Source organism: Salmo trutta, chromosome 6 (assembly GCF_901001165.1).
Source record: "Salmo trutta chromosome 6, fSalTru1.1, whole genome shotgun sequence".
Lineage (NCBI taxonomy): Eukaryota > Metazoa > Chordata > Actinopteri > Salmoniformes > Salmonidae > Salmo > Salmo trutta.
The window spans coordinates 39038343-39064529 of NC_042962.1; the positions used below are offsets into that span (position 1 = coordinate 39038343).

Below are 26187 nucleotides of genomic sequence, written 5' to 3' on the forward strand. Positions count from 1 at the left end.
AAAGATTATAGCAAACACCACTGAAACGGAATTGGTGCTCGCTAGCTTTGCAAATTCAGCTATTGTTGGATGCCAGCCAATATGAAACAAACTATTAAAATTACAAAAGGTTGCAGCATATGTTGTGTAAATGGTGAACTCATACAGCTGTCAACTCTTGTCATTTTAATCCGTTTCACATTTGCTAGCTACCTTTTAGATCGAAGCCCAAATAGAATGATAAAAGATAAGATGATAGAAGCCCATCTCCTACTGTAAATAACCTACACACGGTGTGTGTGTGTAGCCAGCCAGCCAGGTAGAAAAATGGCAGAAAAATAAAAGACGGACATCAGAGTATTTTTCAGTACACCAAAACGCAAAGTAAGAACCCTAGTAGCCTAATATCTCAAAGACTAGTTGATAAAATGTTCATAAGAAAGAAATGAAATTCTAATGGAAATGTTTCACAATGATGTCATTAGGCAGAGCAGGCAACAGATGGCACACAGACAGCAGAGTTGGGGACAGATATGCAGGGACAGACTGGCAGAGACAGGGAGTCTCAGGTAAGTTTGTTGAGTCTGTTTGGCAACATTATGAAAGGTTCTCCATTTTTTTACTTGTAAAATAGGAACATAATTGGAAAATGCCATGGATACCCCCACTCTCAACTTAAACTGGTGACTGAACTAAGATTTGTTAAAGGCAATGGTATTGCTGTTGTGATTAGTTGTGTAGTTTTGGGTACCGGTAGTTAGGAGTACGGCAAACACCTTATTTCTTTGGTTCCTCAATATACATTTACCATATTACAATGTAGGCTATGTGTTACAGCACTACTTTTGGTGTCCCCCTCAGGAATTGCTCTTGAGAAAATTTGATGTAATTGTCCCCTCCAAAGTTGATATCAGATTTTCGCCCGTCTACACCGGAACCCGTACACACCCCGCCATTAACGCCCATATCAGAAGAGTCTGTAACGCAAAATGATGTTTTTGAGGAATTGGAAAATTGTCTAATAAATCAGGAGGGAGATGATCTTGATAGAAGTGTCAGGGTTGTGTACAGAAATAAATTCAGCAATACAGAGATTAGACAGTTTTTCAATTTCACATGGATGAATCAAAATCTCAATTATGCGATTTTCATGTCCAACATGATTTTGGATACTCTGAACGAACTGTTAGAAAGGGCAAGAGATTATGGCGAACCTCGTGATGTCTTACAGTTGGACATTTGTGGAGATAGCATGCAAAACACTATCTCTTATTTTACCCAATGGTGAAGCAGATCTTGAACAATTTATAGCCCTGCTGGAACGACTTGTTCAATCAAATTTATCCATCATAGCCGATAGGTCGCTAGAGCTTATAGTGCAAATAAAACGGCAACCTCTGGGTGGTGGGAGTCAGAGAAGGAAACTTGATAGCCTAATGCAATCAGAAATCATAAACAATAAAAGGGCATGCCTCATAAATGTTCACAATCCTGGTAATAAGCTATGCTTTGCAATAGGCCTAGCACATTTACTAAACCCTGGATGTACGGATCTAGAGGCGTTACAAAAGGGTAGAGAGCTTCAAAATACTGTCGGTCTGGGCATACAGGATGCAGTGGCATTCTCTGACATAGTCAAATTTGAAAACTTTCTGAACATCAAGATGCTTCTCTCTTGAAATTCCAAAACAACCCCCAACCTCATCCTCAGATCCTGTACTTTTATGTGCAAAATGACCATTACTATGCAGTTACCAACATCGGAGCGTTTTTAGGCGTACCGTATGTGTCCAGCCTGTCATAAAAATCACCACAAAACATGTCATTAAACTGTTGACAGCCCCTCTCTCTTTTTTGTTGTTGTACTTTTAACCTCTTTTCCGTGATAGCCAATTGGTAGTTACAGTCTTGTCCCATCACTGCAAATCCCGTGCGGACTCAAGAGAGGCGAAGGTCGAGAGCCATGCGTCCTCCGAAGCACAACCCTGCCAAGCCTGCTCGCGGTACAACTGGTGACCGAAGTTAACGTGCATGTGCCTGGCCCACCACAAGGAGTCGCTAGAACGCAATGGGACAAGGACATCCCAGCCGGCCCTAACCCGGACGATGCTGGGACAATTGTGCGCCACCTCATGGGTCTCCAGGTTGCGGCCAGCTGCGACACAGCCTGGGATCGAACCCGGGTCTGTAGTGATGCCTCAAGCACTGAGATGCAGTGCCTTAGACCGCAAGCCACTTGGGAGGCCCAGCCCCTCTCTCTGCGCACTTGAGAAAGGAATGAAGGAGAGAGGGGAGAAGATGGAAATACACAGTGATATTCTGTAGCTAAAGGTAATGTGTAAGCCTATTAATTATGAAAACATAAAAATGCCCTATTACTAGGCTATTCAAAATCAAATACAAGTTCACTATAATTGTAGCTCTGTAAGCCGCCCTGCACAATCAATAAACCAACAGCCTCGCCTAGGCCTATACGTTCTCTCCCAGATTCATGGATAGACATTTTAGAGCATAGTATAAGGTAACCAGTCCATCCAGTATGCATAATAATACAGCACAGTCAAAGACGATTACTAGAATGTGTTTAATTTTGGAATAAATGCTAGACCAATTATGTAACAAAGACATCTTAAATAAATGTTTATGTTTTTCTGCCATGCGTAATATGAGCTAGACTAAAGTTGTATAACGTCACAGTCATTTTAATTAGCAGGGGTTTTTTTGGGGGTGGGGGGTGCTTGGGCTCATATATAGGCCTATGCATATGGGTGTTTTGAATTAATCATAACCTTTCATTTTGTTAGACCCTGTTTTCCACTCAGCTTCAACCTGTTGTTCAACTTCTTTCTTCAAATTGATCAATCACAGTGAGGTGAGTTATAAAAGCACATACTGTTATGGTGATAAGTGTTTGTGGCTCCTGAGTGACGCAGCGCTCTAAGGCACTGCATCTCAGTGCTACAGGTGTCACTACAGACCCTGGTTCGATTCCAGGCTGTATCATAACTGGCCGTGATTGGGAGTCCCATAGGGCGGCGCACAATTGGCTGGGGTAGGCCGTCATGGTAAATAAGTATTTTGTCTTAACTGACATGCCTAGTGATTGTTAGGGAGTTGGGTGCTACCAACACATGTCCAGAGTGCATAAAAGGAGATTACTGTGACTCAACGATCATATGTAATTTTACTCCGGTCATAACTCATGACTGCCGGTGTGGCGGTAACCGCAACAGCCTTAGGGGGAAGTGAACAAGTGTGTTCTTGTACACAGCCTTTGGTTTAGAGAGCGACTGCTGGGTGGACACTCACCGATTTTCACTTATTTTGGAATTGAAGTAATTGTGTGTGTGTGTGTGTGTGTGTGTGTCCTTACAAAAAGATACATGAACAAATCACATGCTATCAATACTTTTGGGTTTAAGTTTCATTATTTTTGTTTGCAATACTAAGAATTTTGTTCTCGACTTCAGAAGTTTTGCTTGATATTAAATGGGCCAAAAGTAACTCAGTCTAGAGGATTGCATCATATTATAAAACTGTTACTCTATTGATGGTATTTATAGTGGCAATCCTTAATTGAAACATTAACAAAGTGTACTCCCCACCCCAGGTTCAGTAAAAAGCTGAAGGATGGGGCTGGAGAAATGCAACCACTCTCAAATCCATAGACTACGCTATGGATGCTGACCATTAAATTATATCAAAAATTATAGTTCTGCCGGTCTCAGGGTAATTGCCCGTTAATTAATATTAACAGGTTTAGCATCTGCCACTTTGGACCATTTACATTTTAAAAAGTCTAAAGGATCCATTTATTATAGCCTACATCATCACAATAAATCCATTATTCATTTTAGACAGGTCTAAAGAAACATGAAATGAAGAAAATGTAGTCTATTTCAGAAGAGCAGAATAGCATAGTGAGTTGTCATTATGTTAGGCCCTGATATGGCTATGCCATATGGATGTGGGCTACACTAGTGCATTTAGCAGACAAGATTTGCTTAGAATTTCATGCCATCATTTTGTATTATTATATAGTATGAAGAATACAATTGAAAATAACTTAAAATAGAAAGGATATTTTCTCCAAATGATTTCAAAGTAAGTGTGCAGATGCAGCTATTCTGTGTTGAGCGGTTAACAAAGAAACAGGTCCTCCAACAGTATATGCTTAATTGAGTTATTTATGCAACTTTAACTGTGCTACAAATGTTGGGCTATATGTTTTCATTTTTAATACATTCCAAGGCTGCATGATGGGACTCTAATGATGATTTGGAAAAAAGTTGCATGAAAGGCATGAGCTCTGATTTGTTTATTGTGCAGGCTGCACACACTTCCTCAGTCTCTCATTCACAATATGACAAGCACTTGATAATATTCTCTACAGGCGTCAAATATCCTGGCGTCATTCCCCTTGTGTGGCGTAATGCCCCCTAAAACATCCATGCTATTTACGGCCGCCCTTGGGCTGAATATAATAAATATAATTCCCTTCTCCTGGCTGCAATGCTCCAAAGCACCTCTCACTCACATGGCTCTCTCCGATATCTCAATTCTTATTAGCCAATGCCAGTCATGTGATCAGGTCCTTCTCAGAGGAATTTCAGCTAAGAGGTAGACTACAAGTAAATGCGTGAGTCCCTCTTATCGAATTCCGAGGGGCATATTGAAGATGTTAAGTGTCCACATTTATCCTACTTTTCATCAGCCAACAAGATGAGTAGGCCTAACGAACAGCAAAAGCACTAGCCTATGTCAATCTACTATTCCCCCATAGGACAAAAGTTGACCTGTTCTATTGGTCAACTTGTCCTTCTGTGCAATAAATACATATTTAAAAGCAATAAGGCTGATGCAACAGATCGGAACATTTAGCTTAAAATGTTGATACGCTATTAGGCTATTTCTTCACATTATAAGCATAGCGATGTGCACATGGCAGTAGGCTATAAGTGAAAATATTCCTAAATAAAATCAATTAGCGGTAAAACACTTCACGAAAGTGAAAGCAAACGCAATAATGCATGTAATGCTTTATTATAAAGGTGCATTTTTATGGTGAAATGATCTTCCCCAAACTTGAAACTCACATGCAGTCTATGAACAATATGCCAGTTAGTGTAAGGGATGCGTACTGGCGGCAGAGAAGTCAGGCGCAAGAGAGCAAAAACTGTGTTTACAACGGCGCAGTTTAATAATAAAAACCACCGGAAACAGTACAATCAATCAATGGGTACAAAACCCGTCGCACACCAGACATAACTTGCACAAGCACTTACAATAAACAATTCCGGACAAGGACATGGGGGGGAACAGAGGGTTAAATACACAACATGTAATGATGGAATTGAAACCAGGTGTGGGGGAAGACAAGACAAAACAAATGGAAAATGAAAAGGAGATGGATGATGGCTAGAAGACCGGCGCCGCCGAACGAACAAGAAGAGGCACCGACTTCGGCGGAAGTCGTGACAGTTAGGTTCTACACCTGTTATAAATCCAATTTAATGTGCTTAATTGAAAAAAGTTATTTGGCCACATTAGTTGTGATACAAACCTTATCAAAACATAGGCCTATGGGCTAGGCTACATGGGATGTGCAACTATGATTTGAAAAAGTCGCAACAAAAAGGCATGCACTGTTTCTTGCCTTACTGCACAAGCTGGGCATCATTCTCAAGTGATTGGCCAATATTGTCACCCATCAGACTATTCTTAATTTAATGTTGTCTTTACATATACTAAATAATATGTTTGTAATGAGTTTTGATTTAGAATGGACCATTATCATGCACCTGTCTTAGAACATGGGCATGGGGAAAAAAATACATAATCTATGCACTTAAATAGCAAATGGAGGAGACTTTTCCCATGGTTAATTGTCATGCCAGTCAGGGAGGCTATACTCCTGTTGTAAAGTGAAGCAATGTGCTTAATATTAGGACAGTTGATAAATAAATATAGTAGGCCTATAGAAAGCTGATGGGATCATCCTCTTTTTAATAGAGGCCATCAAAACTGTTTTCTCACACAATTGCATAGCCTATAGAATTGCTGTGCAACATGATCTCATGGGCTCTCATGAAGTGTTTGATTTGATTTTCGAGTGATGAGTGTGACAATAGAGTTCTGAGTACCAGGCAGTTAGCAAGTTTGGTAGGCTACTAATGACCATCAGGAGAATCAGAGCTTAAAGAAGCCTAGTTACCATCATGTGGAATTTGATTGCAGTCATCATGACCCGTGACTGCTGGTGTGGCGGTAATAAGGTCACAGTAAAAGCCCTAGATCTACAAGTGTGTGTGTGTGTGTGTGTGTGTGTGGCGGTGATCTCTGTGTCAGAAATGAGCCTGAACAGTTAATTTGTTCTCCTTTGTAGAGCCAAGCCGAGGCACACTACAAAGGCAGCAAACATGCCAAGAAGCTCAACGTGCAGGAGACTCCTAAACATAACACCCTGAAAAACAACAGCACACCCAGCCAGGACAGAGGAAAGAGTATCACATCCTCCACCACCACCTCCTCCTCTTCCTCCTCCAGTCACGCTGTCACTGCCTGCAGCTCTGAGCAACGAGGTTAATAGCTCCTCTTGTTTACGTATGAGTACCAAATGGCATCCTATTCCCTACATAGTGCATTACTTTTGACTAGAGCCCTATGTGTACTCTGGTCAAAGGTAGTGCACTATATAGGGAATAGGGTACCATTTGGGACAGGAAATTGTCTGCTACAAATATTTATGCAGCATGCGTTTGGACAAGTGATGATGTGTGTGTGTGTGTGTGTGTGTTAGTTATTGTTATACTTCAGCTCAGAGGCGCTTGTAAACATGTGTCAGGGTCATTTTAATTTAGTGCCTACACCAACGTGCTGAGTTTGATTGCTAAAGTCACTGACCTTTGAAAGTGGTGTTGGATTGCATACCCATTGATCTGAGTTGGGATTGGTAGGCTACGCTACAACCTGGGCTGTTGCTTGGTTTAGTGATTGATGTATTTGTGCTGGATAAGTAGTGATGGGTCCCAATATCAATAATTTGTTATGATATCGATATAATTTGATATCAAAATGAGCAAGGCATATTGTGAATAGGTTTAACACCGCCACAGCTTAGGGATGGGGCTGGAGAAATGTTAGCACCTGCAAATTCATAGACAAAGCTATGGATGCAAGGAATGACCATCCATAATATCAAGATTATAGGCAAAGTGGCCGTCAACAATTACATTGTTTTACTCCCTTGTGTTTGTAAACAATCTTATATTTTGGGTTCTGATGGGTTACGACAGTTGAATTAAGCTCATGTGGCATTCATGAGTTATACTCTTCAAGAATCAATGGGTATATTTATGTACCAATTGCAGATTGCCCGTAAAAAAATATTTTTAAAAAGCTCCATCATCATGTACGGTCTGTTCCTCCGCAAGTCAGCTCAAATATACTGGCTAATTCATATGCACGAAAAGGAAGAAATAGGTCCGAAATGGGGAAGTAATACCTGAAATTGTGTTTTCGTTTTGCTACAGCGTGCTCTTATTAACACGACCCAGGTCACTGCCTTGCAGCAGCTGTGGAAATGCTCTCTGACTCATCAGTCCTGAACAGAGGGAAGTCAGATGATGTTAGGTTGGATTAAGGTTAGATAAAACCATAGAGGGAGTCTTCTCTTGTGGTAACAACGGCATGTATCAATACCTTTACAGACTATGACATTCAGACTAGTTTGAGAGGGAAAAGGCTCTTAAGTCATTAATTCAATTGATCACAGATTGCATGTATCAATGCCCAATTCTGTGGCCTGTCGTGGTCAAGCGGTCTCCAGAATACAGCCACTGTATCAGTGCAAGCGTGGGTTCGAGCTAGTGTCCTATCTAATAAAACACACACACAAAAAAGGCCAATCCCCCTACTTACTAACTCTGTAGCACAACACTGCGTTAAGTGGGTTATGAGGTGGTTTAACTGTTGTATCTGTTTGATTTTCAGTTAAAATAGGGTTATATCCAAACAATCTCTACACCATGGCATCTTCAAAAAAGTTTTTCCCAGCTGCTGGCCTGGCATTGGCATCCTCATCTAGCCTGTGTAAACCTCTGTGTGAGCCCACACCTGCCAATCGGGTCCCAGAGATGCCAAAGCCCGCCCTCACCAAAGCAACCCCAGTGCCTGTTGTGCCTGCTGCTCCCGCTCCGTGCGAGCCCTCTGACGAATCAGAGGAGGAGAAGGTCAAGAAGCTCCTCTACTGTTCGTTATGCAAAGTGGCCGTCAACTCCCTCTCCCAGCTTGAGGCTCACAACACAGGTCGGCTAAATGGAATCTACTAGTTGCTAATTGTTTATGTAAACATTTGGGTATGTTTCCTATACTGTATATATAATGTAATAATACATTTATTGTCTGAGGTGTAATTTCTGTCCATCTATGGGATGTACCCCTTTTGGCTCAAGAGCACCCTTTAAACATCACATATAGCCTCTTTAATTTGCTTGCTTGTTATTCGACATCCTTAACCAGGTTCCAAGCACAAAACAATGCTGGAGGCGAGGGATGGAGCAGGGCCCATCAAAGCCTATCCCAGGCCAGGGGCTAAGCTCAAGGTCCAGGCCACCATCACCAAAGGCTCAGGCCTGCAGAACAAGACGTTCCACTGCGAAATCTGTGACGTCCATGTCAACTCAGATATCCAGCTCAAACAGGTAAAGAAATGGACAATTACAGACATTTATTCATTCAATTGATCACAAATCCAAAATAATACATTTTACCTCTGTACAACAAGTGGATTTAGTTAGACTTGGCAGAACAATCTTCTTTCCAAGATGGCATAGCAGTCAGACGTCTTTTGTCCTTGTCTTGTCGTGTCTCGTGTGTGTATATATATATATATATATATATATATATATATATATATATTTACTTCTTTTCTTCGCATATCTTTTTATATATATTTTTTCTTTTAAAACCCAACTTCAAAGCACTCTCCTGCAACTCACCTCACCAATAAAAAAAAAAGTATTATTCACCTCAAATCTGAAATCCACAACAGAAGCTAGCCAGAAGCTAGCAGTAGTATTCAGCTAACCACGGTTGGCGGTCATCAGCTATCCCTTAGCTCGAATAGCTATCGGCAGTTTTGTACAATGCAAAGCAGACCAGAGCATACCAAACCTATTTTTCTCTCCATATCCCCGGATTTCTATCGCAAGCTCTGGACATTTACACCTGGATCTTGCAGCTAGCTAGCTGCTATCCGAGAGACTATTGGCTAACGTTGGTCCCAGAGCAAACATCAATTATTCCGGAGCTAGCCAGCTGAAGAGTTCCATCAGCCACTCCTGGGTTACAATCACCTATCCGGACCCGTTTTACTGCTGATGCGGAGCCCCACCGGGCCTTCACGACTGAACTACCGATGTTATCTGCCCGAGGGAGTTATCCAACTGGCCCCTCCATCGCGACGTAACCTGAACGCCCATCTGCGGCCCGCTAATCGTTAGCTGTCTTATCTCCTGCTATCTATAACTATTTTGCCAATTGGATTGGTCCCCTCTACCACACGGAACCCCACTAATCTACAGACCGAAACACACAAGGTGGCTAAAAACAGAGCTCCCTCCATCTTCTGCCAGGTTGCTACCTATGGCCCGGCTAGCTGTCTGAATCTCACTGGACCCTTATGATCACTCGGCTAAGCATGCCTCTCCTTAATGTCAATATGCCTTGTCCATTGCTGTTCTGGTTAGTGTTTATTGGCTTATTTCACTGTAGAGCCTCTAGCCCTGCTCATTATACCTTATCCAACCTTTCAGTTCCACCACCCACACATGCTCTGACATCACCTGTTTTCAATGATGTTTCTAGAGACAATATCTCTCTCATCATCACTCAATGCCTAGGTTTACCTCCACTGTATTCACATCCTACCTTTGGCTGTACATTATACCTTGAAGCTATTTTATCACCCCCAGAAACCTGCTCCTTTTACTCTCTATTCCGGACGTCATAGACTACCAATTCTCATATATTTTAGCCGTACCATTATCCTACTCCTCCTCTGTTCCTCTGACGATGTAGAGGTGAATCCAGGCCCTGCAGTACCTAGCTCCACTCCTATTCCCCAGGCGCTCTCTTTTGATGACTTCTGTAACCGTAATAGCCTTGGTTTCATGCATGTTAACATTAGAAGCCTCCTCCCTAAATTAGTTTTATTCACTGCTTTAGTACGCTCTGCCAACCCGGATGTCCTAGCCGTGTCTGAATCCTGGCTTATGAAGACCACCAAAAATTCTATAGTCTTCATCCCTAACTACAACATTTTCAGACAAGATAGAATGGCTAAAGGGGGCGGTGTTGCAATCTACTGCAGAGATAGCCTGCAGTCTTCTGTCCTACTTTCCAGGTCTGTACACAAACAATTTGAACTTCTACTTTTAAAAATCCACCTCTCTAAAAACAAGTCTTTCACCGTTGCCGCCTGCTATAGACCGCCCTCTGCCCCCAGCTGTGCTCTGGACACCATATGTGAACTGATTGCCCCCCATCTATCTTCAGAGCTCGTGCTGCTAGGTGACCTAAACTGGGACATGCTTAACACCCCAGCCATCCTACAATCTAAGCTTGATGCCCTCAATCTCACACAAATTATCAATGAACCTACCAGGTACCACCCCAAAGCCGTAAACACGGGCACCCTCATAGATATCATCCTAACCAACTTGCCCTCTAAATACACCTCTGCTGTTTTCAACCAAGATCTCAGCGATAACTGCCTCATTGCCTGCATCCGTAATGGGTCAGCGGTCAAACGACCTCCACCCCTTACTGTCAAACGCTCCCTGAAACACTTCAGCGAGCAAGCCTTTCTAATCGACCTGGCCCGGGTATCCTGGAAGGATATTGACCTCATCCCGTCAGTAGAGGATGCCTGGTTATTTTTTTTAAATGCCTTCCTCACCATCTTAAATAAGCATGCCCCATTCAAGAAATGTAGAACCAGGAACGGATATAGCCCTTGGTTCTCTCCAGACCTGACTGCCCTTAACCAACACAAAAACATCCTGTGGCGTTCTGCATTAGCATCGAACAGCCCCCGTGATATGCAACTTTTCAGGGAAGTTAGAAACCAATATACACAGGCAGTTAGAAAAGCCAAGGCTAGCTTTTTCAAGCAGAAATTTACATCCTGCAACACAAACTCAAAAAAGTTCTGGGACACTGTAAATTCCATGGAGAAAAAGAACACCTCCCAGCTGCCCACTGCACTGAGGATAGGAAACTCTGTCACCACCGATAAATCCACTATAATTGAGAATTTCAATAAGCATTTTTCTACGGCTGGCCATGCTTTCCACCTGGCTACTCCTACTGCGGTCAACAGCACTGCACCCCCCACAGCTACTCGCCCAAGCCTTCCCCATTTCTCCTTCTCCCAAATCCAGTCAGCGGATGTTCTGAAAGAGCTGCAAAATCTCGACCCCTACAAATCAGCCGGGCTAGACAATCTGGACCCTTTCTTTCTTAAATTATCTGCCGAAATTGTTCCAACCCCTGTTACTAGCCTGTTCAAACTCTCTTTCGTGTTGTCTGAGATTCCCAAAGATTGGAAAGCAGCTGCGGTCATCCCCCTCTTCAAAGGGGGGACACACTCTTGACCCAAACTGCTACAGACGTATATCTATCCTACTCTGCATTTCTAAGGTCTTCAAAAGCCAAGTCAACAAACAGATTACTGATTATTTCGAATCCCACCGCACCTTCTCAGCTATGCAATCTGGTTTCAGAGCTGGTCATGGGTGCACCTCAGCCACGCTCAAGGTCCTAAACGATATCGTAACCGCCATCGATAAGAAACAATATTGTGCTGCCGTATTCATTGACCTGGCCAAGGCTTTCGACTCTGTCAATCACCACATCCTCATCGGCAGACACAATAGCCTTGGTTTCTCAAATGATTTCCTCGCCTGGTTCACCAACTGCTTCTCTGATAGAGTTCAATGTGTCAAATTGGATGGCCTGTTGCCTGGGCCTCTGGCAGTCTCTATGGGGGTGCCACAGGGTTCAATTCTTGGGCCAACTCTTTTCTCTGTATACATCAATGATGTTGCTCTTGCTGCTGGTGAGTCTCTGATCCACCTTTACGCAGACGATGCCATTCTGTATACTTCTGGCCCTTCTTTGGATACTGTGTTAACAACCCTCCAGACGAGCTTCAATGCCATTACAACTCTCCTTCCGTGGCCTCCAACTGCTCTTAAATACAAGTAAAACTAAATGCATGCTCTTCAACCGATTGCTGCCTGCACCTGCCCGCCCGTCCAGCATCACTACTCTGGACGGTTCGGACTTAGGTGTCTGGTTAGACTGTAAACTCTCCTTCCAGACTCACATCAAACATCTCCAATCCAAAGTTAAATCTAGAATTGGCGTCCTATTTCGCAACAAAGCATCCTTCGCTCATGCTGCCAAACATACCCTCGTAAAACTGACCATCCTACCGATCCTCAACTTCGCCGATTTAATTTACAAAATATCCTCCAATACCCTACTCAATAAACTGGATGCAGTCTATCACAGTGCTATCCGTTTTGTCACCAAAGCCCCATATACTACCCACCACTGTGACCTGTACGCTCTCGTTGGCTGGCCCTCGCTTCATACTGGTCACCAAACCCACTGGCTCCAGGTCATCTACAAGACCCTGCTAGGTAAAGTCCCCCCTTATCGCAGCTCACTGGTCACCATAGCAGCACCCACCTGTAGCACGCACTCCAGCAGGTATATCTCTCTGGTCACCCCCAAAGCCAATTCCTCCTTTGTCCATCTCCCCTTACAGTTCTCTGCTGCCAATGACTGGAACGAACTTCAAAAATCTCTGAAACTGGAAACACTCATCTCCCTCACTAGCTTTAAGCACCAGCTGTCAGAGGAGCTCACAGATCACTGCACCTGTACATAGCCCCTCTGTAATTTAGCCTAAACAACTACCTCTTCCCCTACTGTATTTATTTATTTTGCTCCTTTGCACCCCATTAATTCTATTTCTACTTTGCACTTTCTTCCACTACAAATCTACCATTCCAGCGTTTTACTTGCTATATTGTATTTACTTTGCCACCATGGCCTTTACCTCCCTTATCTCACCTCATTTGCTCACATTGTATATAGACTTATTTTTCTACTGTATTATTGACTGTATGTTTGTTTTACTCCATGTGTAACTCTGTGTTGTTGTATGTGTCGAACTGCTTTGCTTTATCTGGCCAGGTCGCAATTGTAAATGACAACTTGTTCTCAACTTGCCTACCTGGTTAAATAAAGGTGAAATATTATTTTTTTTAATTAAATATAAAATCGCCTCAGTGTGTGTTCAACACACACTGAGGCGATTTTATATTTAATAAAAAAATGTTATTTCACCTTTATTTAACCAGGTAGGCAAGTTGAGAACAAGTTGTCTTTCACAAAATCCTGTACAACGGTATAGTTTTTTATTTCTACAACTTTTTGTGTATATGCCATGCCATTGCCTGTATAGTCTGTATAGCCTGTATAGTCAAATTACATTTCAAATGTCTGTAGTATGATATGTCATCTTGCAAAGTTATCATAAGAAGTCTCTAATTCATAGAATATGTCCTCCATGAGTCAACTAGGTGGGTGGCTTTTGTATTTTTCTCCCACAAGTATTATTAAATAATTACATTGTCAATCTCGACCAAAATAAGTGGCTGATAACGTCACATTCATAATGAAAAGGCCGACGGCATGGGTTGTCATTTTCTGGATGGCCGCAATATATGCAGGCTTTTGTTCCAACTGTTAAAAAACCTGATAAACTAGTCTTGATATAAAGTATATTGATTGATTGATTGATTTAAAGTATATTATTTCAATCAGTCGTGTTAGTACTGGGCTGGAGCAAATGCCTGCACATACTGAGACCCTGTAAGATCAGAGATATGTCCTACAGAGATATGTCCTACAATGAAAGGTTACAACTGCATCAAACTGATTAGCTCCGAAGAAATACGAAATCAGTGCCAGTTTAGTGATTTGCTTACGGCGGCCATATTGAGGTTGTGATCCAACTCAATCTTTGAGTATGAATGACTTTGAAATATAATATTTCATGCGCATACAGGACTAATGTCAACCCTTTGTTTCAGCACATTTCCAGGAGGAGGCACAAAGACCGAGTAGCCGGGAAACCCTTGAAACCCAAATACAGTCCTTACAGCAAGCAGCAGCACAGCACCACCACCACCCTAGCAGTAAGGCAGTATTATCATCAGTCATTTTCCTCAGTTTTGGTGGAGATAGTCAGTCCAATCTACACTGAATGCACAAAACATTAGGATCACGGCAGGTGGGTAGGCGAGTTGGGCCAGTAACCAAAAGGTTGCTGGATCGAATCCACAAGCTGACAAGGTAAAAATCTGTCGTTCTGCCCCTGAGCAAGGCAGTTAAACCACAGTTTATTTGTTTGTTTTATTAAATTTATAAAAAAAAAAAAAAAAATTTTAAGGGGGTGGATCTGTTTTAATATTGCAGATAATTTACATTGATGGAAGCAACAATCTGTCTGCATCATTTCCAATCCCCCATATATTCTTGGGGTAAATATATATTCATCTACGTACAGTGGGGAGAACAAGTATTTGATACACTGCCGATTTTACAGGTTTTCCTACTTAGGTTTTCCTACTGCCAAAACTATCGTTTGTTAACAATATATTTATGGAGTGGTTGAAAAACGAGTTAATGACTCCAACCTAAGTGTATGTAAACTTCCGACTTCAACTGTATATGTATATGGGTATGTGTATATATACAGTGGGGAGAAGAAGTATTTGATACACTGCCGATTTTGCAGGTTTTCCTACTTAAAAAGCGTGTAGAGGTCTGTAATTTTTATCATAGGTACACTTCAACTGTGAGAGACGGAATCTAAAACAAAAATCCAGAAAATGACATCGTATGATTTTCAAGTAATTAATTTGCATTTTATCTCTAATGTTCAATTTACATAAACTTGTAAATTACTTATAAATGAATAAACCATGATAATAAATCATGAAATAAAAAAAAATAAAAAATGATTATAAAACATGAATTAAACAAACTAACAAATGGAACAAACAATGAACAAACATTCACCGCGAGGTTTACAAATTCAGAGACTTATGGCCTCTGTACTATGATCACACAATTTTATTTCCATCTATCATCACACAACAAAATGCCATTCCAGCTGAATCTGCTGTCTTGTTCTATGTCAGATGGAGCGGCTTTTAGTTTCTCCACTTCCCCCTTCTGGTTCCTCAGAGAGTAATAGCTTATGAATATATGCATGAAAACCAAAGTCTGAGACTATGACAATTCCCACTCTCTCTTCACCTGACACTCTGCCTCCAGGATACTTTCCTGTTGGGTTCCACAAAAATGAAAGCTCTAAAAAAACTTTCTCATGCTTTCGCCCAGTCTTCCCCTTTCGGCCTCAGGTTCCGAGAGGTGTTCCCAAGTCATGTCATATTCACTTTGTTCCCCATCTCCTCTATTTCACCTGATAGGCACGTCACCTGATATGCAAGTGCGTATCCCTAATCAACGTTACATCCTCTTGAGGTAACTCAGCACTATATATGCTTTCACATCAATGCCTTCAACATTTTGTTCAGAGTACAATTACCCCAACAGCTATCCTCTATCACATTAACCAATAAAGCAGCTAACCCCAACCCAAATATGATGTTTAAAGTAGCTCCCAGGCCCAACCCATCTGTATGTCTTACAGTGAAATCGAGTCTCTCGCTCCGCTTCCTCTGTCATGGTGTCTTCACTCACCCATTATGCAGCTGGACCTCACTTCACGTGAGAACAATGCACCCCCCAAGGAGAGACATGATGATCTTTACCGCTGCAGGTACTGTACGGCGTAGTGTGTGTGGCCCAAACCAACGCTGTCCCAACACCCCTGCCTGGTGTCTCTTGATGGTCACTCAATCTCCAGAATTCAGCCCATGCCCTTGGTTATTTCTGCTTTCACCTGAGGATATACACACTGCAACACATCGGTCATTTCCTGACAACATAAACTCTCCACCTATGGCAAGATCACTAATTTGTGACATTTGAATAACCACCTACCCTGTACTCCCATCGGTCTCCCAGTTACAATTACCAATCCATGTGGCATGAGTCTACATAAACTAATATCCCAACAATGCTACTAAAGTAACCCCTGCTACTACCAACATGGCCCATGACTATAGTATCACAATACCCCTCATTTGCACAGTAGTCCAATTCCATTCTGTCAATATAGCATCCTTCGCTACTAGTACTGCTCCTTCAGTTATTGTCCCTACAGCGACTGCCGTGAGAATAACTCCAGCATGTAATCTGTCAAATGTTCGCCGGCTATTAGAAATTGGTATGAGTTGGGAATAATATCCAATCTAACAAAACGCTGAGTCACAGGTGTCCTGAAAGTTTACCATAGTGTCTGAAATGCCACCACTATCTCTTCTACTCTCACCATGATCTAGGTATGTGTAATGTTCAACTAAATCCCCATATTGTGTACAGTTAGCTGTCCTCCCTCGCCTATGAGCTATCTCCTATAACAATATACAGTCTCTGGGAATGATACTCTATCATTACATCTAACCCATAACACACAATACTACTTCTAATGCATTTTCTACAGTTATAAACACACTAACACATTCTCAAATCAGTTAGTCAATATACATCATTCCCTTCTATGGAACAATGAACACCCACATATTCCACGAAACCTAAAAACATATTGACTTGAAAAGGAAAGAGAAAAAAAAGTACATGTTTAATAACATCACTGATGTGATGTAACATAATTCTGAATACAGGGTAAAACAAAAGAGAACAAAAAATGTTAATGGTTGTCCCAAGCTATCATCCAGTGATTCCCCTAACAAACCTCCTCCCCTCAGGATGACACTTAGAGATAAGTTTCTGGAGACTCTCTCAGCCGAATACATTTTAGCAGTACCCCCACCCCTCATCGTTATGTAGCAATTCCTTCTCTTTGTATCCCAATCACAAAGAACACATTTAATAAATTATCCAACCCAAATTTAGATTGACCAGTCCTAAGTGCTTACTTTGAGTCTAGGACTCGAATTCCAGCTTCTCAATTTAGCACCGATCACCCCTGTTAGAACATACATTTATAAACAAACCTTTTATTGGCGGTCATAACGCTTCTCATTACAGCCCCCTTTTGTCCCCGTTTTCCAATCACGAGTGGCCTGGTAATGAAAGATCAGTATCTCTATGCATCCTTAGTCTAAATAGTTAGCCGGTTGTATACCACCACCTTTCCTTCACCCGGCATTTATCATTCTAGCGTGTTTTCTTCAGACGTCGTTTACAGTTATTTTTCCCAATGGTACATGTAACATTTGCCTGTCACATTTCATGGCCCTTGATAATGTTCCGATTTTAATATCCAAATAGATACTTCCGTTTATCCCATGTACATGAGTTTGTCACCTGAGCCATTCTCTCCACGCTCACTCCACATGTGCTCTCAGCACCTGTCTCTCATTGCATGCCTTTGTTGGTCTTTCTTCAGCCGGTTAGGGAGGATTTGAGGTTTACACACACTGTTTGTGGTCAAATTATTCCTACCATGCATTAAGACACAATATGACGTCACCTTCCATGATAACCTCAAAAAAGCACAGATCATATTAGCAGTTTAGTTCATTTCATTTCTGTTTCAGGAAACCAGACAAACATTGACTATATGTCTAATTATGACAACCATTTCTTAATAACATTATCTCTACGACAAATGTCAAAAAGCATAACAATGTTACTGCTAAAACCATTTTATAAATTAGTCCATACTCCCTTATTCTACTGGCGACCTCTCGGAAGAGTTACCAGATTATGAAGTTAGCCTCCTAACCCCTCGCAGAATTCCCCACTCCAGTATTCTCATCTGGTGAAATTTGTATCGAAACAAAAACACAAAATGAAATCAGCAATACATATATCACAATCCATTTGAAGTAACTGTCATCTCTTATTAACATATATTTTCATTTCTATATGCAGACTGAACACAGTACCACTGTATAAGTACACAAAGACCAGGACCCTCAGGGAACTGGTAATTTTCCCCTTTCGAATGCGTGATTCAAAAACATGTTAAATCGAAAATAAAACAAATTCGAATAACTTATCGACTTAGAATTACAACTCTTTATAACTCCCTATGGAAATAATAATAATCTCCTAAAGTAATGGTACAATTTGGATAGAGAATGGTGTTTCTCATACATTTTATATTTAAATCCCCCCGATAATTTCTAGTGAGGTTCTAGTAAGGGTCATTCCTCACCAGAAATTCTAGGATACAGGGCATTCGACACCATTAAAATGTTTCCTCTCCCTTTTCTTTCCCTGCCCTTCAGAAACTATGTAAATACCTTTCAAAACATTTCCATCCTTCTGCTTACCCAGTTTAACTGAATTGAAAAGACCCCATCCAATAAATCCCACAGTATCAACACACCACTAACGCACATTCGTAACCAGTAAATGGTGTGTGAACAGGCCTCACTTATTATCCGGAACTCGTTTATGGCCTAATCCAGATACGTTAATAACTAAAACTGCTGAATATCACTAAACTCTCACCCCCTTCAAACTCCAGGGACCAGCAATCCAAAAGTATTAATTATAAACCAAACCTTTTATTTGTAAATCCACTGTCCTTACTCCAATCATTAAATGTTTGTCTAACGATTCACTGGTCTCTTTTCCCCATGATTCTCCATAACCACCACACCACATAAAAAAATGTAAAGTTAATTTTAGGTTTGGTAACCCCTATACCAATTACTCGTGACCCCAGTTCATTTTAGGTTAGGTAACCCCTATACTAATTCCTTGTGACCCCTCCACCCTTTCGTCCATTCTAGAATTCTATTCCACAATAAGATGACATAAAATGTAAATCTATTTAAAAATAAAACCACATAAAATGTCTTATGATATAAAAAAAACAAGGCTTTCTGAGTTTGCAAGGAGTGTTTGGCCTTCTAATTTAAATTTGTTACCTTTATAATCTATTCCCCTGGCATTTTGCCTAGATTTTTCAACCCAAAATACATTTTCCTGTGGCAAATTTAGCCAATTTCTCATTGCAAGGAATCCGCAATATGTACATGTGGCTCTCTAACACTTTCTCTCACCAAGGCTGCCGTCTTAGCCATTTCGTCTGCTTTACGATTACCTATGGCAATTTTATCTGTACGACTAGTATGAGCTTCACATTTCACCACTGCTAATTTACTGGGTAACTGACATGCTTCTAATAATGCCTCTACCTCCAGACCATTTTTTATTGGTGTTCCTGTTGCTGTTAACATGCCCCGTTGTGACCACAATGTACCAAAATCATGAACTACTCCAAATGCGTACCGAGAATCAGTGTATATTGTTACATTCTCCCCTTCCGACAATCTACAAGCCTCGGCCAATGCATGTAACTCTGCCCCCTGTGTTGACACCGAGGCTAACAGTGGGTCAGCCTTCACTATTCCTCTGTCATCACACACAGCGTACCCCGTTGTTCTCTTCCCTTCTGTGTTCATGTAACTAGAGCCATCTGTATACAATTATTGTCCCGATTCCATTGCTGTCTTTTGCAAAACAGGCCTAGGTTTTGGAGTAATCTGATCTGGGTTACATGTATGCGATTCACCCTCCCCAGTCAACGGCAATAACAACGCAGGATTCAAAGCACCAATCTTATGAAATTGTAGACTTTCCCCATTTAACGTTAACTCCCAGTTTGTCCATCTTGCACCAGCAACATGTTGTGCTTTCGTGCTGTCCACCATGGTTGCTACTGCGTGTGGAACATACAAATCTACTTTTTGACCCATTGTAATGGAAGCCATGTTATGCAACACTATTTCTGTCGCCTGTACCGCTCTAAGGCACGGTGGCATTCCTCTTGTCACCGAGTCTAGCGATTTACTCCAGTACATTACTGGTCTTTCTCTACCCCCAATGCCTGCTCCATGTAAAATGATCCTGGTATTGTCACTGGTCCTATGTTTAATGTCATAGGTAATAGTTGTATCGCCTTAGATTGTGACCCTGTTACCCCGCTGAACGTGATACTTTTCCCTGTCGCATATTTTGCCAATTTTTCATCGTATGGAATCAGTGATATGAGTGCTTGTATCTATTAGAAAGTTGTGTGAGACGTGACCTCCTACGTCACCTTTCACATAAAAAAAGTAATCTCTATGAACCACTATTGATCGAACGGAGGCCATGTGTTCCTATGCAAAATGTTCCTGTCCCGCTGCTTTCAAGAGGGTTTGCTGCTGCTCTTTTGACACAGAAGCAAAACGCTTTTACAGCGGCATTTTCTCCCAAAACAGCATGTTCCAGTACCACTGTATACTCATTCTTCCAATGCCCGCTCCATTTTACCTCACAGATCTTTATTTTTCTCTTTTTGTAGTTTTATCCGCTGCTGATAAAATGCTGTGATTAGGATGCCTGCATATTGTGGTTTGGACCGTTCTCTGATCTCAGTGTTCCACATTACGATTGCATCCATACATTCTTGACTATTTTTAAACATTCTATTACCGGAAAATGTGTTCCAACTTCGCTAATTTTCCCCACCATTTATTTGGTACTTGGTTTGATCATATGCTTTTTTAGTGCCTCTAAGGCTATGGTAACATTTTCCTTTTCTACTCCTCCCTCCCCGGGAGTATCCTGGACTTTAGAAGCCATTTCAGTTTTATTGTCTCGGCGTCACCCCCCCAACTGCGTTAAGTAATAATAGTCTAGCCTATTAATAATTTGGACACTTTTGTACCCTTTTAGTGCTGGTTTTCAGGGAATAATAAATAATAAAGATATATTTATTAAGTGTGTATATGTATGCATGTATATACAGTTGAAGTCGGAAGGCTACATAGAACTTAGCCAAATACATTTAAAATCAGTTTGACAATTCCTGACATTTAGTCCTAGTAAAAATTCCCTGTCAGGTCAGTTAGGATCACCACTTTATTTTAAGAATGTGAAATGTCAGAATAGTAGTAGAGAGAGATTTATTTCAGCTTTTATTTCTTTCATCACATTCTGAGTGGATCAGAAGTTTACATACACTCAATTAGTATTTGGTAGCATTGCCTTTAAATTGTTTAACTTGGGTCAAATGTTTCGGGTAGCCTTCCACAAGCTTCCCACAGTAAGTTGGGGGAATTTTGGCCCATTCCTCCTGACCGAGCTGGTGTAACTGAGTCAGGTTTGTAGGCCTTATTGCTCACACATGCTTTTTCAGTTCTGCCCACGCATTTTCTACAGGATTGAGGTAAGGGCTTTGTTATGGCCACTTCAATACCTTGACTTTGTTGTCCTTAAGCCATTGTTGTCCCCATGTGCAGTTGCAAACCGTAGTCTGGCTTTTTTAATGGTGATTTTGGAGCAGTGGCTTCTTCCTTGCTGAGCGGCCTTTCAGGTTATGTCGATATAGGACTCGTTTTATTGTGGATATCTACATCCACAATGAAAGTACTTTTGTACTTCTTTCCTCCAGCATCTTCACAAGGTCCTTTGCTGTTGTTCTGGGATTGAGTTGCACTTTTCGCACAAAAGTACGTTCATGTCTAGGAGACAGAACGCGTCTGCTTCCTGAGCGGAATGATGGCTGCGTGGTCCCATGGTGTTTATACTTGCGTACTATTGTTTGTACGGATGAACGTGGTAACTTCAGGCATTTGGAAATTACTCCCAAGGATGAACCAGACTTGTGGAGGTCTAAAATTTCTCTTCTGAGGTCCTGGCTGATTTCTTTTGATTTTCAAATGATGTCAAGCAATGAGGCACCAAGTTTGAAGGTAGGCCTTCAAATACATCCCATGTACACCTCCAATTGACTCAAATGATTTCAATTTGCCCATCAGAAGCTTCTAAAGCCATTACATCATTTTCTTTTCCAAGCTGTTTAAAGGCACAGTCAACTTTAGTGTATGTAAACTTCTGACCCACTGGAATTGTGATACAGTGAATTATAAGTGAAATAATCTGTCTGTAAACAATTGTTGGAAAAATTACTTGTGTCATTCACAAAGTATATGTCCTAACCGACTTGCCAAAACTATAGTTTGTTTGCAAGAAATTTGTGGAGTGGTTGAAAAATGAGTTTTAATGACTCCAAACTAAGTGTATGTAATTATCCGACTTCAACTATGTTGAAGATTGAAAAAGAGTTTGGTGCATTTTTCCCCATATTACATGCAGTTCGCTTTATTTTTATAATATACTGCTCAAAAAAATAAAGGGAACACTTAAACAACACAATGTAACTCCAAGTCAATCACACTTCTGTGAAATCAAATTGTCCACTTAGGAAGCAACACTGATTGACAATACATTTCACATGCTGTTGTGCAAATGGAAGAGACAACAGGTGGAAATTATAGGCAATTAGCAAGACACCCCCAATAAAGGAGTGGTTCTGCAGGTGGTGACCACAGACCACTTCTCAGTTCCTATGCTTCCTGGCTGATGTTTTGGTCACTTTTGAATGCTGGCGGTGCTTTCACTCTAGTGGTAGCATGAGACGGAGTCTACAACCCACACAAGTGGCTCAGGTAGTGCAGCTCATCCAGGATGGCACATCAATGCGAGCTGTGGCAAGAAGGTTTGCTGTGTCTGTCAGCGTAGTGTCCAGAGCATGGAGGCCCTACCAGGAGACAGGCCAGTACATCAGGAGATGTGGAGGAGGCCGTAGGAGGGCAACAACCCAGCAGCAGGACCGCTACCTCCGCCTTTGTGCAAGGAGGAGCAGGAGGAGCACTGCCAGAGCCTTGCAAAATGACGTCCAGCAGGCCACAAATGTGCATGTGTCTGCTCAAACGGTCAGAAACAGACTCCATGAGGGTGGTATGAGGGCCCGACGTCCACAGGTGGGGGTTGTGCTTACAGCCCAACACCGTGCAGGACGTTTGGCATTTGCCAGAGAACACCAAGATTGGCAAATTCGCCACTGGCGCCCTGTGCGCGTCACAGATGAAAGCAGGTTCACACTGAGCACGTGACAGAGTCTGGAGACGCCGTGGAGAACGTTCTGCTGCCTGCAACATCCTCCAGCATGACCGGTTTGGCGGTGTGTCAGTCATGGTGTGGGGTGGCATTTCTTTGGGGGGCCGCACAGCCCTCCATGTGCTTGCCAGAGGTAGCCTGACTGCCATTAGGTACCGAGATGAGATCCTCAGACCCCTTGTGAGACCATATGCTGGTGCGGTTGGCCCTGGGTTCCTCCTAATGCAAGACAATGCTAGACCTCATGTGGCTGGAGTGTGTCAGCAGTTCCTGCAAGAGGAAGGCATTGATGCTATGGACTGGCCCGCCCGTTCCCCAGACCTGAATCAAATCAAAATGATTTATATAGCCCTTCTTACATAAGCTGATATCTCAAAGTGCTGTACAGAAACCCAGCCTAAAACCCCAAACAGCAAGCAATGCAGGTGTAGAAGCACGGTGGCTAGGAAAAACTCCCTAGAAAGGCCAAAACCTAGGAAGAAACCTAGAGAGGAACCAGGCTATGAGGGGTGGCAAGTCCTCTTCTGGCTGTGCCGGGTGGAGATTATAACAGCACATGGCCTAGATGTTCAAATGTTCATAAATTACCAGCATTGTCAAATAATAATAATCATAGTAGTTGTCGAGGGTGCAACAAGTCAGTAACACAAGAGTAAGTGTCAGTTGGCTTTTTCATAGCCGATCTTTGAGAGTATCTCTACCGCTCCTGCTGTCTCTAGAGAGTTCAAAACAGCAGGTCTGGGACAGGTAGCACGTCCGGTGAACAGGTCAGGGTTCCATAGCTGCAGGCAGAACAGTTGGAACTGGAGCAGCAGCACGGCCAGGTGAACTGGGGACCGCAAGGAGTCATCAAGCCAGGTAGTCCTGAGGCATGGTCCTAGGGCTCAGGTCCTCCGAGAGAGAGAAAGAAAGAAAGAAAGAGAGAGAGAATTAGAGAGAGCATATTTTAAATTCACACAGGACACCAAAAAAGACAAGAGAAATACTCCAGATGTGACAGACTGACCCTAGCCCCCCGACACGTAAACTACTGCAGCATAAATACTGGAGGCTGAGACAGGAGGGGTCAGGAGACAAGACACTGTGGCCCCATCCGATGAAACCTCCAGACAGGGCCAAACAGGTAGGATATAACCCCACCCACTTTGCCAAAGCACAGCCTCCACACCACTGGAGGGATATCTCCAACCACCAACATACCATCCCGGGACAAGGCCGAGTATAGCCCACAAAGATCTCCGCCACGGCACAGCCCAAGGGGGGGCGCCAACCCAGACAGGAGGACCACGTCAGTGACTCAACCCACTCAAGTGACGCACCCCTCCCAGGGACGGCATGGAAGAACACCAGTAAGCCAGTGACTCAGCCCCCGTAATAGGAGTAGAGGCAGAGAATCCCAGTGGAAAGAGGGGAAACCGGCCAGGCAGAGACAGCAAGGGCGGTTCGTTGCTCCAGCCTTTCCGTTCACCTTCACACCCCTGGGCCAGACTACACTTAATCATAGGACCTACTGAAGAGATATGTCTTCAGTAAAGACTTAAAGGTTGAGACTGAGTCTGCGTCTCTCACATGGGTAGGCAGACTATTCCATAAAAATTGAGCTCTATAGGAGAAAGCCCTGCCTCCAGCTGTTTGCTTAGAAATTCTAGGAACAATTAGGAGGCCCGCGTCTTGTGACCGTAGCGTACGTGTAGGTATGTACGGCAGGACCAAATCGGAAAGATAGGTAGGAGCAAGCCCATGTAATGCTTTGTAGGTTAGCAGTAAAACCTTGAAATCAGCCCTTGCCTTAACAGGAAGCTAGTGCAGGGAGGCTAGCACTGGAGTAATATGATCACATTTTTTGGTGCTAGTCAGGATTCTAGCAGCCGTATTTAGCACTAACTGAAATTTATTTAGTGCTTTATCCAGGTAGCCGGAAAATAGAGCATTGCAGTAGTCAAACCTAGAAGTAACAAAGGCATGGATACATTTTCCTGCATCATTTTTGGACAGAAAGTTTCTGATTTTTGCAATGTTATGTAGATAGAAAAAAGCTGTCCTTGAAACAGTCTTGATATGTTCTTCAAAAGAGAGCTCAGGGTCCAGAGTAACGCCGAGGTCCTTCACAGTTTTATTTGAGACTGTACAACCATCCAGATTAATTGTCAGATTCAACAGAAGATCTCTTTGTTTCTTGGGACATAGAACAAGCATCTCTGTTTTGTCCGAGTTTAAGAGTAGAAAGTTTGCATCCATCCACTTCCTTATGTCTGAGACATAGGCTTCTAGCGAGGGCAATTTTGGGGCTTCACCATGTTTCATTGAAATGTACAGCTGTGTGTCATCTGCATAGCAGTGAAATTTAACATGTTTTCGAATGACATCCAAGAGGTAAAATATATAGTGAAAACAATAGTGGTCCTAAAACGGAACCTTGATGAACACCGAAATTTACAGTTGATTTGTCAGAGGACAAACCATTCACAGAGACAAACTGATATCTTTCCGACAGATAAGACCTAAACCAGGCCAGAATCCAATTGAGCACATCTGGGACATCATGTCTCGCTCCATCCACCAACACCACGTTGCACCACAGACTGTCCAGGAGTTGGCGGATGCTTTAGTCCAGGTCTGGGAGGAGATCCCTCAGGAGACCATCCGCCACCTCATCAGGAGCATGCCCAGGCGTTGTAGGGAGGTCATACAGGCACGTGGAGGCCACACACACACACACACACACACACACTACTGAGCCTCATTTTAAGGACATTACATCAAAGTTGGATCAGCCTGTAGTGTGGTTTTCCACTTTAATTTTGAGTGCGACTCCAAATCCAGACCTCCATGGGTTGATAAATTGGATTTCCATTGATTATTTTTGTGTGATTTTGTTGTCAGCATTCAACTATGTAAAGAAAAAAGTATTTAATAAGATTATTTCATTCATTCAGATCTAGGATGTGTTGTTTAAGTGTTCCCTTTTTGTTAATCAGTGTATATTACAATGGATCTTTCTTGAATAAGTTCCTCTATTTTTTTTTGTTTTTCCTTTTAACTTATTCTGTGCCTCTATGGTAGAGTTTT

At 42.2% G+C, this 26187-nt stretch overlaps 1 protein-coding gene across 3 annotated transcripts in view; it reads left to right on the forward strand.

Moving 5' to 3' along the window:
* Nucleotides 1-14369, forward strand: part of LOC115195904 (zinc finger protein 385B-like) — a 76327-nt gene extending 61958 nt beyond the window's left edge. The window contains exons 1-6 of one of the 3 annotated variants that reach the window (XM_029756248.1): nt 2273-2310; nt 2784-2851; nt 6365-6560; nt 7972-8286; nt 8500-8681; nt 14151-14369. In XM_029756248.1, the coding sequence (XP_029612108.1) occupies nt 8007-8286; nt 8500-8681; nt 14151-14339 (651 nt within the window). In that variant the 5' untranslated portion in view covers nt 2273-2310; nt 2784-2851; nt 6365-6560; nt 7972-8006 and the 3' untranslated portion in view covers nt 14340-14369. Of the gene's footprint in view, nt 1-2272; nt 2311-2382; nt 2852-6364; nt 6561-7971; nt 8287-8499; nt 8682-14150 lie in introns of those variants that run through there. The other 2 variants (XM_029756250.1, XM_029756247.1) reach the window with 2 other exon arrangements.
* The last annotated feature ends 11818 nt before the right edge of the window (nt 14370-26187 follow it).